Source organism: Cuculus canorus, chromosome 7 (assembly GCF_017976375.1).
Source record: "Cuculus canorus isolate bCucCan1 chromosome 7, bCucCan1.pri, whole genome shotgun sequence".
Taxonomy (NCBI): Eukaryota; Metazoa; Chordata; class Aves; order Cuculiformes; family Cuculidae; genus Cuculus; species Cuculus canorus.
The window spans coordinates 23570535-23583011 of NC_071407.1; the positions used below are offsets into that span (position 1 = coordinate 23570535).

At 35.9% G+C, this 12477-nt stretch overlaps 1 protein-coding gene across 37 annotated transcripts in view; it reads right to left on the bottom strand.

Moving 5' to 3' along the window:
- The window catches only part of KCNMA1 (potassium calcium-activated channel subfamily M alpha 1), a 427072-nt gene that overhangs the window by 106711 nt on the left and 307884 nt on the right, over window positions 1-12477 (bottom strand). For 19 of the 37 annotated variants that reach the window (XM_054072160.1, XM_054072139.1, XM_054072168.1 and 16 more), the window contains 2 exons: window positions 10259-10270; window positions 1168-1254 (listed from right to left, as the gene is read on the bottom strand). In XM_054072160.1, coding sequence (XP_053928135.1) covers window positions 1168-1254; window positions 10259-10270 — 99 coding nt within the window. The remainder of the gene's footprint in view (window positions 1-1167; window positions 1255-10258; window positions 10271-12477) is intronic. The other 18 variants (XM_054072172.1, XM_054072163.1, XM_054072142.1 and 15 more) reach the window with 1 other exon arrangement.

The following is a 12477-nucleotide window of genomic DNA, read 5'->3' on the forward strand; positions in this document are numbered from 1 at the left end:
GGAGAGAAGCACAACGATACACTGCAAGGCAGTGTACCTGAGGCATGGCTGCGTGCAAACACCCAAAGACAAGAGGACAGGAGCACTGCTGGGCTGCTCTCTCTGCTCCAGCCAGCCAAAAACTATCCTAGGTCTTTCAACAAAACCAGAATTCAAGTTCTCAGCAATTTTGCTGGTTTGATGTTTTGTCTTTCTTTAAATATTTGTGGCACACATGTATTGCTTAAGTATTACATTAATTGTAATTTAATCATTAAACATTTAGGATTAGCAAAGTACATAATTCCAATATTTTATCATTCAAAGCATACCTGTTAGTATACCATTTAAACATCGAACTGAAGGAGAACACTAAGTAGAAATCAGATTCTTGATAGCATGACTTACAACAAAAATACAAATGATGAGGATGACCTCAGCTACAAACAATCCTTTATTAATATTGTTTTTAAATTTACAGACACTGAATACTTATTTATTTTAAAAATCCCTTTTTTCATGTTGCTCCTTTAATTCCTTCCAAGCATATTATAATCTTAACAAAGAAGGTCACACGCATCCGGTCCTAAACCCTTTTTCATTCGTCTCCACTCTAATACAGTCAGATACACTGGACCAGTGCAGTTGTCTAAAATGGTTGGGATACACTGAACTGCTGTAGTTTGATTAATTATTATGAGGCCAAAGGCTATGTAGTGCCAGTAAGAAAAAAATGACAAGAACATAAATATTATTCTGCTAATACAATTACTGAATGAATAGTTGCTTTCATCAAACATTTCCTAGAGTCTATGTAAATAAGAACTACTCCGAGACTGAAACTCAGACAAAACTGTATTCCCTGTCCTCTCTCAAAGTAATTCCACCTAGACAATATAATTATTATATTAAATAATTTACATTTTCTAGTAAGACTCAGAAAATAAGGCTTCTTCATTTCTTTACACATCTGCTGTAAAATTATTTCATTCCCCTGATATTTAGACCTGTAGCTAAGAAAATGGCATGCACACATGGCTGGTTAATAAGTACCAACTCATCTCCCCCTGAGAATCTTCAAACAGTTAACAACGAAAATTAGGTGAGGTGTTAAAACGTAAAGACACCCCTCCCCCCAAAAAAATTACATATTATGTTCAAATTTAAAGATGAAAATACATGAATTACCTTTTTACTTCTTTGGCATCACTTGCAATGAAGAATCCTAGAGTACCTTCTTGAATCTTGACGTGGTTTCCAGGATTGATTAATATACTGCTCGGTGAAACAAGAACAAAAACAACAAAACCATAAGTTTAAATTACTTTTAACTGTACATTCCAAAATAGCTTTATCTGGTTCTGCTATAGGGGACCCACTAGTTAGGAAAGGCTGCAAGGAAATTTTAAGCCATTTTTCCTTGAAATTTCTGATTAAATAACAGTTTCACATGTTTTGTACAAAAAATTAATTTTGAGACAGTCACATGCCTCTGCCTATAATCACATCATTTAAGTGTTTACATCTGTTTTCTTATGGTTTTGGATTAAATGTAGACTACATAAAATAACAAAGCCTCTCAGAAACATGATGTGTGAAGCTGAGCATTTCAGCTTTCTTGTTATGTTGCATAAAGTAGTGAAAAATTCACAATATGGTGAAAAGGAAACAACCAGCAGCCACCACTGAATAACAATACAATAATCTAATTTTTGAAGCTAAACCCTTTGATGCAAATTTTTGCCATTTTCTACTGAAATAGAGTGTTAATGGGACCCCTATCTGGACACATAATGTTATTGTTTAAAATAATAAATACACACATACACTCAAGGGGAATGGTACAAGACAACCAGTCACGATAGCTGAAAAAACATAAAATGGATAGAAAATTTTAAAACACTGCTACGCAGCCATGGAAAAACAAAAATAACACAACCCCTCTGTCAGAGTAGCCTCACCTAAATTTAATGGAGGAAATTAGAAATTGCTATCAAGAAGTGAGCTGGTCCATGTCTCTACGAAATAGCTTTTTTATTTTCATAATAATTTAACATTAGATTTTAGGTAAAGCAATTTGCAAAGTACCAAGCTATATATGACTATACAGATAGATGTAAATTTAATCTTCAACTGGTTTTATTAATATGTAATACAACTAAGCTTTTGACTTGCTAAAACTTAGTAAAGTTTGTGGAAATTTCTCTCTCTTTTGCCTTTTAATACAGCTTAGCCTTTGTAAGTAAAAATGTAGTAATGGTACACATATGCAATTTACAGTAAATAAAGACTACCAAGAATTTAAAGCTTTTGGATTTAGCAAAAATTGATTTGAGGTAAGCAAATATATACAAAATTAGAAAAAGCTCATTTCTGAACAGACATATATTACTAAAATTTGAAGATCAAAAATCTTTCATGTTACTGTTAGGAAGGAAAATGGGTCTCAGCAGATCTCTTGTTATTTATCATCTCTACAGCAGCAATAAATTAGTATGACAAAAACACACCTGAAAGCTTTATACTAAGCACATTGTTTTGTGAGCTTACACATGCCCACAAGGCCCTACGAAAAGAGTATGCAGGCTGCAAAATAAAGCACTCATGAGTTAAGAATTAAAAAGTTGGTCATGGAGCCATAACTCAACCCCTATTACATAGACAATTCTCAATTTAATAGACAGAAACTACTTATTTCTCACAATCTGGAAATTCCCTTAGTGGTGTTTTAGTGCCATTACTCCAGGCACGGCTTTGTACAGTTTATCTTTCTTTAAAATCGGCGTCATCTTTTTATGATGTGTTTTCCTGCAGCATTTGTCACTACAGCATGTAAAAGAGTCACAAATACATTATATTTTTACAAGAAGAATGAAGATATAGTTTTATCCCATTTTACAGATGAGAGATTAAGTCAATGAGATATAGTAGCTATTAATTTGGGGGCCTACAGGCCACTTTTTATAAGCAATTAGCACTGTATAGCTCCATTTACACTTTGTAAGAACTTTCACTGTAAGTAAAAAATGCTCAGCGTTTCAAAAAGCCCAGCCTCTGGTTCCCAAAATAATAAACATTTAATCAGAGGTCATCTGTAAAAGATTGGGCTTAAATTACTACCTCATTTTCACACAGATATTCTGTGGCAGAGGCTGGAAATTAAAGCTCAAAGAAAGCATTTACCCAGACATCCTTCCTTTTCCTTCATTCACAGTTTCAAGCTTTGCAACAAAAAGGAGAGGATAACTACAGAAAGTGTAGGATATCACCACAGAGAGCGGGTTCATCTCCACAGAATACTTCAGCAGTAGCGCAAAGAATGAAATACGATGGTGTAAATAAAGCCTACGCACACGTAAATGAGATGAATTAAAGTTGCACAGGTAAACCACATCTGGTATTTCTTTTGTTAATGTATTGGGCTAAATGGTCACACTAGCAACTAAAATATTTATCTCATGCGGTTTAACAATGAAGGGTTTAAAATAGACAAGAAAAAACAAACGGCTGTACCACAAGAACTTCTTCATATGAAACCACTCACTGAAGTCAAAACAGGTTGGGAAATTTAGATTTCCTGCCTGCACAAACTTTTGCCACTTTCTGAGCACTTTCTAGCTATTACAGAAGAACCTTAACAGGCCAGCGCTAAGGGAGATGAGACACATGCTCTCGCAGAAACAACACTGAGAGCACCCTATTGTGTGCCTGCCAGTCTCTGGGAACCAAGATAAGTCCCTTCTCAAAAGCCAGGAATTAATCTCTCTGCCACTAACTCTCCAAAGTCTTCTTGCCACAACTTTCCATCATGTCTGTACCTGCATCCATGTTTCAATCTCCACCTTTTCTCTTCCCTGTCTACTATTCTTAATCTGCCATTACTCTGAGAATTTAGCCGTTAAAAGTAAAAAACCTTCTGCATTTATTTCTAGTACACTCCTCCTTCTAAAAGAAACAAAGTTTCGGAACACGGTTAGGGTTAGCTGTTTTCCTTAGGTACAAATGGATACTGCTCTGTCACAAAAAAATTTAGGTTTTGCCATTATTTCATTCTTTGCCCTTAATCACGGAAGAATAGCAGCTTTTCAATAAAAACAGACCAACACATTTCTTTACACAAATCCATTTCTTTTTCCCCCCTCATCCCATTCTTGGAGAATGATCAGCCATATCCAAACAGTAAAAAATCCTATCAAAACCCTCAAAAACTCCAATTTCACAAGCTGAGATAACCACTAGATACGTAAATGTTCGCTCTCCCTCACAGAATGTAAAATCTGACACTGTAATAATCAAAAGAAGCAGCCCTTTTTAGAGGTAGTGAACACAAATCTGAAATAACTGGCTTACAAAATCATAGAATCATCAAGGTTGAAAAAGACCTCTAAGATCACCAAGTCCAACCATCGACACAACACCATTGTGCCTACTAAACCACGTCCCAGAGCGCCACATCTACATGTTTTTTGAAACCCTGCAGGGATGGAGACTCTACCACTGCCCTGGGCAGCCTCTGCCAGTGCTTAACCACTCTTTCAGTAAAGAATTTTTTTCCTAACATTGAGCCCTGACCTCCCCTGGCACAACTTGAGGCCATTTCCTCTCATCCTATCACTTGTTACTTGGGAGAAGAGACCAGCACTCACTTCTATACAACTTCATTTAAGATGTAATGTATTGTAAGCATGATTTTGTATCTCAAGCTTTTCTGAGACACATGAAATCAATTCAGATGGGTCAGTGTATAGACTTTATTTTTGTCAGATCTTATACTTCATTCACATATACTTTTTTCACAAATACAATATATCTATATTGACAAAGTATAGATGTGATTGCAGTTAATGCGGTATAACCACAGCAGCAAAATCTCCTGTTGGGAATAAAAATTAATTTGCCCCATTACTGCTATTGGTAGAGTTACAGAAAGGTTCATAAAAGTTTGGATTTCAATACACACTGATATTTAACCAGAGCACAGTCATGAGAAATTTCTACTAAGTCTGCGTGGATTTATTAAATACGCTGCCTATTAAAGCAGCAATTGAATTATTTCTTATGAGACCTGTAGTGTCATTAGCTGAAGTTATGCTTTGACAAGAACTCACTCTAGTGTGTACAGCAAGGGAAAAATTTTGAATTAAAATAATTGAATATAGGGAACAAAGAGGACAAAGAAAAATAAACCAGGCCTATGAGAATACCAAGAAGAATGCACCCATTGGTTACATAGAAATCCATGCATCTGCTTAAGCAGCTAATGAAAATATGCATATTTTTTAATGTATATATCCCCACAGTTGAGAAGATAAGGACGTGGCAAAGTAAATTGGAGTTTTAAGAGAGAAAGTTTCAGCTAATGTCTCATTTTTATGTATCTCCAAACACTGAGGAGATCTGCATGTATAAGAAGTTGTAGGAAAAGGGAATAAAGGACAGAAATTCATGTTTAATAGCAATACGTATAGCTAATCCATATGCATTCTGTGCCATGCATGGAAAAAATGCTGCTGAAGATTACATCCTTGATTTTTCCAAACATATGACTTTATCATAAAAGACAATTTGACTCTTTTATCTCCTAAATCAGCTCATGAAGTCAATGCCAAATACTCCAAAAGCTTCTAAGATCTACATCAAATTTCGTAATTCTATCACATTTCTAGTTTAGATCATCTCAGAAACTGATCAAGTACTAGCAAGCTCAACAAGCTTTTAGTCACAATTTCCTTAACAATTCCAGTTTCAGTAATATGTTCCTCAGGACAAAGCTTTTCATGACAAGGGTCGCATGTCACTGCAAAAAAGAGATGCTTCCTCCTCCACCCATGAACATTTAGAACTCATGGCAATTACAGCCACGTAAATGGAGTATGATTTATTGAGTTTAACAGGAATTTAATGCATTTTAGCACCATCAGCTTAAGAAAAGGTAGTTCCATCACTCTATGATAATACAACAATTTGTAAGCCGCTTGTGGAACAGAATACACAGTTTGGAAACCATTACTTTACACTTAGCAGATGTCTGGAAAAAGTTAGGCCATCTGCTAAACAAGACTTGGTGAGTAGATGCAAGATCATGCATCTAAGAGCAATGAAAATGTCACACATCAAAAACGTAGACATCACCCTTGACTTCAGTTGCATGCTCATGAAACACAGCACAACTCCTATGATGGTCTAGGTTGGAAGGGACCTTTTAAAGATCATCCAGCTCCAAGCCCCCTGTCGCAATCAGAGATATCTGTCACTAGGACAGATTGCTCAAAGCTCCATCCAAGCTGACACTGAAAACGTAAAGCTTGGGAAAGAATGAGAAAAAATAGCATCTATACAGTGAATTGAAACCAAATTCCCAGATGGACTGAAACATAAACAGGTGAGGCACAAATGAGGATTAGTGCACACTTGGGATGCACAGTTTAACAATAATGAAAATTTCAAATGTAGTCAGAAAAACTCTACACAAACGCTTATGGATCTTTTCACATAGATTGTTCAATGGAAAGTTAAGATAGGACATGACTTTTTCATATGTTGGTGGAGAACAGAGAACTGTTGGTAACTCTGCTAATGTGTTAATTTTGATCAATTTACTCGCTTGTTGGATTATATCTTTCAGATATTTTAAGTATACATGCTACCTTCAGTAAAATACAGATGCATGTGAATATCTGTTCAGCCATTCTTAGTTACCTGAAACTATCCCAGAACGTGAGCATTGCTCATAATTAGTAGTGCATGGATGACTTGCTGCAAAACAACAATATTGTGACCTCTACAAAGAATATCACAGTATGTCAGTATGTCTTCCTTCAAAGCATTAAAACTGAACTAAGGTTTTGATTACTAATTGCAGGTCTTCCATGTTTTGCTGAACTTAAAGATATTTGATGACAAACCTGGTAGATGGAGGTTTAAAATGTAGGACAATTTGTGAACTGACACTTTGGAGCAGGACTAATTCCTTCCAAGTATTTTTTTTTTTTCCCCTCATTTCTGATGCTGGGTGATTTTTATTTGTCTCCTGCTTTCATATACACCATGTGTACTCAAAATTATGTTTCTTGGGTTCAAACAGCATTAGAAGGTTTGATGGCTAGTACCTTTCCAAGTTATGAGAATATATAAAACATTATTTCTGCTAAATTTTCAGTATACAAAAAACTTCAGCAGAAGATGAATAATATTTCCTGTAGCTTTTTATCATGTTCAGCTATCTTCTATGAGAACCACATGGAAAAAAATATCAGCTTTAGAGTCAGAACCATCATTACAGTGTATGCATTTACTGGTAATCCACTTGCTGAGGGGTGTGGCTCCACAATTGCTTTTCACAGTTTGAAACTGAGTCATCTTCTATTACTGCTGAAGTTCAACATAACTTTGGACATAACCACTGAAGTTAGACATAACTTTGAACTCTTAGTCTGGACATAGCATTTATACAGTAGACAACCCTTAGATTTGTGTAGCTGTCAGTCTTTGAGAAAAAATGAGGGTAGTTTTTAAGATGGAAGAGGTGCAGTAAAGGCCTTAAAAGTGAGCTGACAAAGGCACGCAGAGATGCCCAGCAAGTACAGCACAGAAAACAGGCAAGGGCAAAAACATTTTAGCAGCACTAGATGAAGACTTAAACCTGGAAAACACAGATAGGGTCAATCAGTAGAGATATACACTGGAAGAGTTCTTCTAAGAATTTTCCTTGTCAGCAGCCTCAATTACGTACTATTGTTTATTCTTACTGTCAAGGTTGCAGTTTAGACAGCACTAAAGGTGGGATTTATCTCATCTATCTTAGAATAGAAGCTGCTTTCAAGAATTGCCTCTCTCTTCCCTCGTGCTCATGGAATAAGTCTGGATATCTAGATTAGGTTAGACATCTAACGTTCAGATTGCTAAAGTTAGGTGAGATGAATCCCATTAGCAGTGACCAATTGAACAGTTCATCCCTGCATCAACGAAACTTGTCTGATTCAGATTTATGGCTACCCTTGTAGCTGCCACCATCCTTATTTAAAAAAAAATAAAGATCAATTGTTGACTTAAATGAAACACAAACAGCAAAATTTTGACTAAACAAACAAGAAAAGCTGTAACAACTCCGTTTTAAACCTTGTGGTAGATGTACTGTACCATTCCCCATGCGACTGAAACAGTAGCTATCATCTAGCAATCAGGAAGATATAATATCATTTAAGTACTATTAATACATTATCTAAAACAAGACTATGTGGTGTTACTGACTATAGCTACCACATTTTTAATTAAAACCAGCTATTATTCTGATCGTTTCATGCCATGCCCAGATGAAATGCACCACTATTAGCATAATGGTCTTTTAAAATGTGCTACGTCATTCATACAACTATGGAATTAGAACTACAAAGTGAGTTTGAGACAATATTGTTTTTTTCAGGGTATGTTTTGAGAGTGTGAGGGTAGGTGCACAAATCCCACAACGGGAGTTGAGTGCATACCAGCTTCACACTGATTGTAACTCAAGAGTATTGCTTCTTTCTTCTGGGCTCTATCATTAACGTTAGTTCATATCCATATTGCTCTACACAGAAAAATCCAGTAAGACACTAAAAAGAATACAAAGCAAAAGACACAGTGCACATTACATGCTACAGTATATTAAAGCTTAATTACTACAAGCATATAAAAGGTTGCTCCCAGGAGTTGAGTTTTTTTACAACAGCAACTACTGAGTCATGTTCTACAGGATGTGCGTAAGGTTTTTTAATGCAGCACAGTCCAAACTAGTTTAACAATGCTGGTGAATTCAATACACTTGGAAACAACTGAATTATTCCTTCTGGTTCCAGAAGCGATTGATTCTCAGAACAATGAAGCAGCACAATACACTTTATTCTGGGAGCAAGCAACTTCACTTGGTACAACACTTCTTCATGTTGCTTGTCATGCCAGCGTCAACATGCCTTCACCACAAGATACTATATACTTTAAAGCAAGAAGCAGAGTAGAGGTGCAACAACTGCAGATCCTTGAAGATACTAAGTGTTGCAGTAACTTCTCTGCAGTTGGATCATATCAATAATGCCAAACTGACAGGAAGCCACCTCTTTTCACACATCTACTTAGAAATCACAGGAGAATAAAACTAAAATAAATATAACACATATAACACACACAACAGAATAGACATGGAAAGTGAACTTTGGCGAGTATGATGAAGGAGGACATTGAGATGTCTGGACAATGAGAACGGGTCTCCAAAGAGCACCACCGACAGTCAGACAGACTGCTATAAGCAATTGGAGAAACAAAGCTGAGAGAGAGAAGAGAGACAAGGGGAGAGGACAGAATATGGAAGAGAATGCCTGATTTACTTCATCCAAACCAAGAGCAGTAAAATAGAATGTAGACTAGAGAGGGGTTCACAACCTGGTGTACTCAAAGAAAACACAAAACATGCCATCCCAAAGAAAAAACAAATCTGAGAAACAAATAGATTCAGTAACATCTTCATAAATGAGCTTAACAAATGCGATTAAAATGAATGTGACATATAGTACAAACTATCCAATGTACTTTCACTGGAACAGTAAAACAGCTTTAATGAATAGTGTATAATGAATAACTGGGCTCAAAACAGGACCAGCAATGTAAAGAATCAGGTGTTTGGTTGTTGTTAATGGAAGGTGAGACTACAAGAGAATATGAACTACTGTATTTTAATGGCAGGTGACACTACAAGAGAACGTGAACTATTGTATTGCAAGATGTGTTTTGAAGAAAGACTCTGGGGAGAGAAGGACATCAACGAAGGTGTGACTATGGAGACAACACGGCAGGACAAGGGCTGGCAAAGACGAAATATACATCGTCACGTTACAGTACAAATGAAAAAAGAGAAGGGGAGGTGTCAACAGGAATGTCTTTTTCAAATGCAACAATCTGATAAATCAATGGCTCCACAAGGGGATTAAAAAAAAAGCCTAAAAAGCTTACACTACTTTATTTTACACTTCCTGCAAAGAAGTTAGTGCGTGAGTCACAAGAACCAATGGAGAAACAAAATACTATTTTCTCTCCTCTTTGATAGTGGGGGCTTGTATATAGATATACACACAGATATATATACACACACACAGATTAAAATATATATGTATATATCTGTGTGTGTATATACAGAGAAAGATAGACAAAGATGTTATCTTCCTGTATTCTTGGCAAGGAATTAGTCCTGAAGTTAGAAGGAGTGGAGGTAGGATTGAGGTTGGAAGGAAAGGTAACGAAGAGGGCATACCGCTTTCGGCTTCTGCAAACGACAAGAAAAAAATTGCAAATCAAACACTTGGATAAGATATCAACTGACACCAAAGCAAAAGCAAAAAAACCCTTCATTTTTAAAAGTTGTCAATGCTCAAAGGTTTTTCTGCTGAGAATGAGAACAAATATATGGAGAGACAAAGAGAGAATTTAACAAGAGGAGTAAACACAGGGTGCAGGAGGGAAGAATCCTGGTTAGGCTTTCTTTCTTGCTTACTCGTGATAAAAAAGTACAGGGGAAAAGGAAGGCAAAAAATCATCTCTAAAAGGATTTCAGATGAGGAGTTTGAACATCTGCATTTTGAACTGATATTTTTTTGCTATCTATTTAGCAAGCTCTGCTGGGACACTTTTCAGGTACCTTTACCATTTTTCCTACACAAGAAACAAAACTTCTCCACAAATGAACTAAGGGAGATCAGTTTTTAAGTTAAAGTATTTGGCTTGCATCAGGGACACAAAACATATCTAAGAAGTGCTCTCTGCTTTTAATAACTGATTATAATATGCATATTGTGGTCACGTTCAGACCTTAATAGCTGGTCAGAAACACAGAAAATTCACTTACGTTTTCTAACGTCACAGGTTTTTTTGATAACTAACCAGTAATTTAAACATTAATAAATACATGAATATAAAAGTAAAAAGAAAATCTAATCACGGCTATTTTAATAAATCTTTAAGAAACTCTGGTGAGAAACAGCTGCTTAAGAAGATAAAATACTATATATACTTCACAAATTATTTGAAAATGAGTTTGTAGTTATCACATCTATGACTATAGTGCCTACATTTAGGTCTGAAAGCTTTTACATTCTGCTTGTAAGCAATCTTGTAAAACCATAAATTGTTTATAATACACAATCTAATACTCTTATAACTTGGTATCAAGGTGTGCTTACTGTTTGTGCAGCTTTATTACAAGTCAGCTCCACTACTGCTAACACATACATTAATATTAGCCTGGATAGAGTTCTGATGATTTATAATTACTATGGATATCAAATTCCCTGTGGGAGAGTTAACCAGATTTGGCCATAAATCAGAAAGCTTTAGAAAACTGACATCTAAGAGACTGCCTGGGGAAACAAAAGTGCAAAGGTAAACGAATATTTATGCCATTCTGTATGGAATGAAGACATTTTCAAAGTCAACGCACATTCTGGGGTTGACTTAAAAGGTTACTAGGATTTGTCTTTAACAGTGAGGTGAGAATTTAGAGAGGGAACTAGGAAATCTAGAATGTCCTCATATTACCACTTTTGCGAGCTGCACACGCTTCTTAATCCATTTTGTGTTGTTCAGCTCTGAGTGCAAAGTGATTACGGCAGATGAAACTACTATTAAAAGGAACCTCCCTGTCTAAATGAAAAATCAGATGTATGGTTTACTTTTACAGATATTCTATTATGCCTACTAACAAAAATTAAACTGCTGGGAGTAAGATCCTCTCATCCCTTAGAATGCTCTGAAAATGTCCTCTGCTCCTGAATATATTGGTCTAGCCCTGTCTCACCTATAACTGGAAATATGAGCTCTTAATAAAAGAGCTACCTAGATAATATGATAAATTTTTTATCATCATCTGTTCCCCCTTCACTGTTATGGAGAATTACCAATCAAAAACTTTAGACACAAAGTAGAATAAATATTTCCAAAGTCAACGTAATTGGCAAACGACAAATTTATCTCTTTCAAAGACAGCTTGCACTTGTAAACCATGTCATTCTATTTCTTATCTTGATTCCCCATCTCCTCATTTAATAAGATGCAAGCAAATGCAAGAATATCTAAGAAGTGAGAAACTGAACTTTTGTTCCATTAACTTTGTGGTCTGACTAAAAGGCTCTAGCTCAGAAACCCACAAATAGGTACTTAAAACACTGGAGTTGAAGAGCACAAGAACAAGTAGAACAGTAAAAATAAGCTGCAGATAGCTCTGTTATTCACCAAACAGTGACAGTGAAATAATCACTGGTTAATAAAGTCAGCAGCTATTACTGTGGACCAGGATTATTAGAAATTGTGAATACCTAGCTTAGATACTGTCCTCTTGTTACATACTTATTCACAAAATCCAGCTCTTAATGTCTCTTTGTTAGTACTTTTTCCTGCAATTTTTGGGTTCTTTTCTCTTTTTTACCAAATTCATTAGTTGTGAACCATTACCTGCATGGCTTAAAGTAAGAAGGAGTA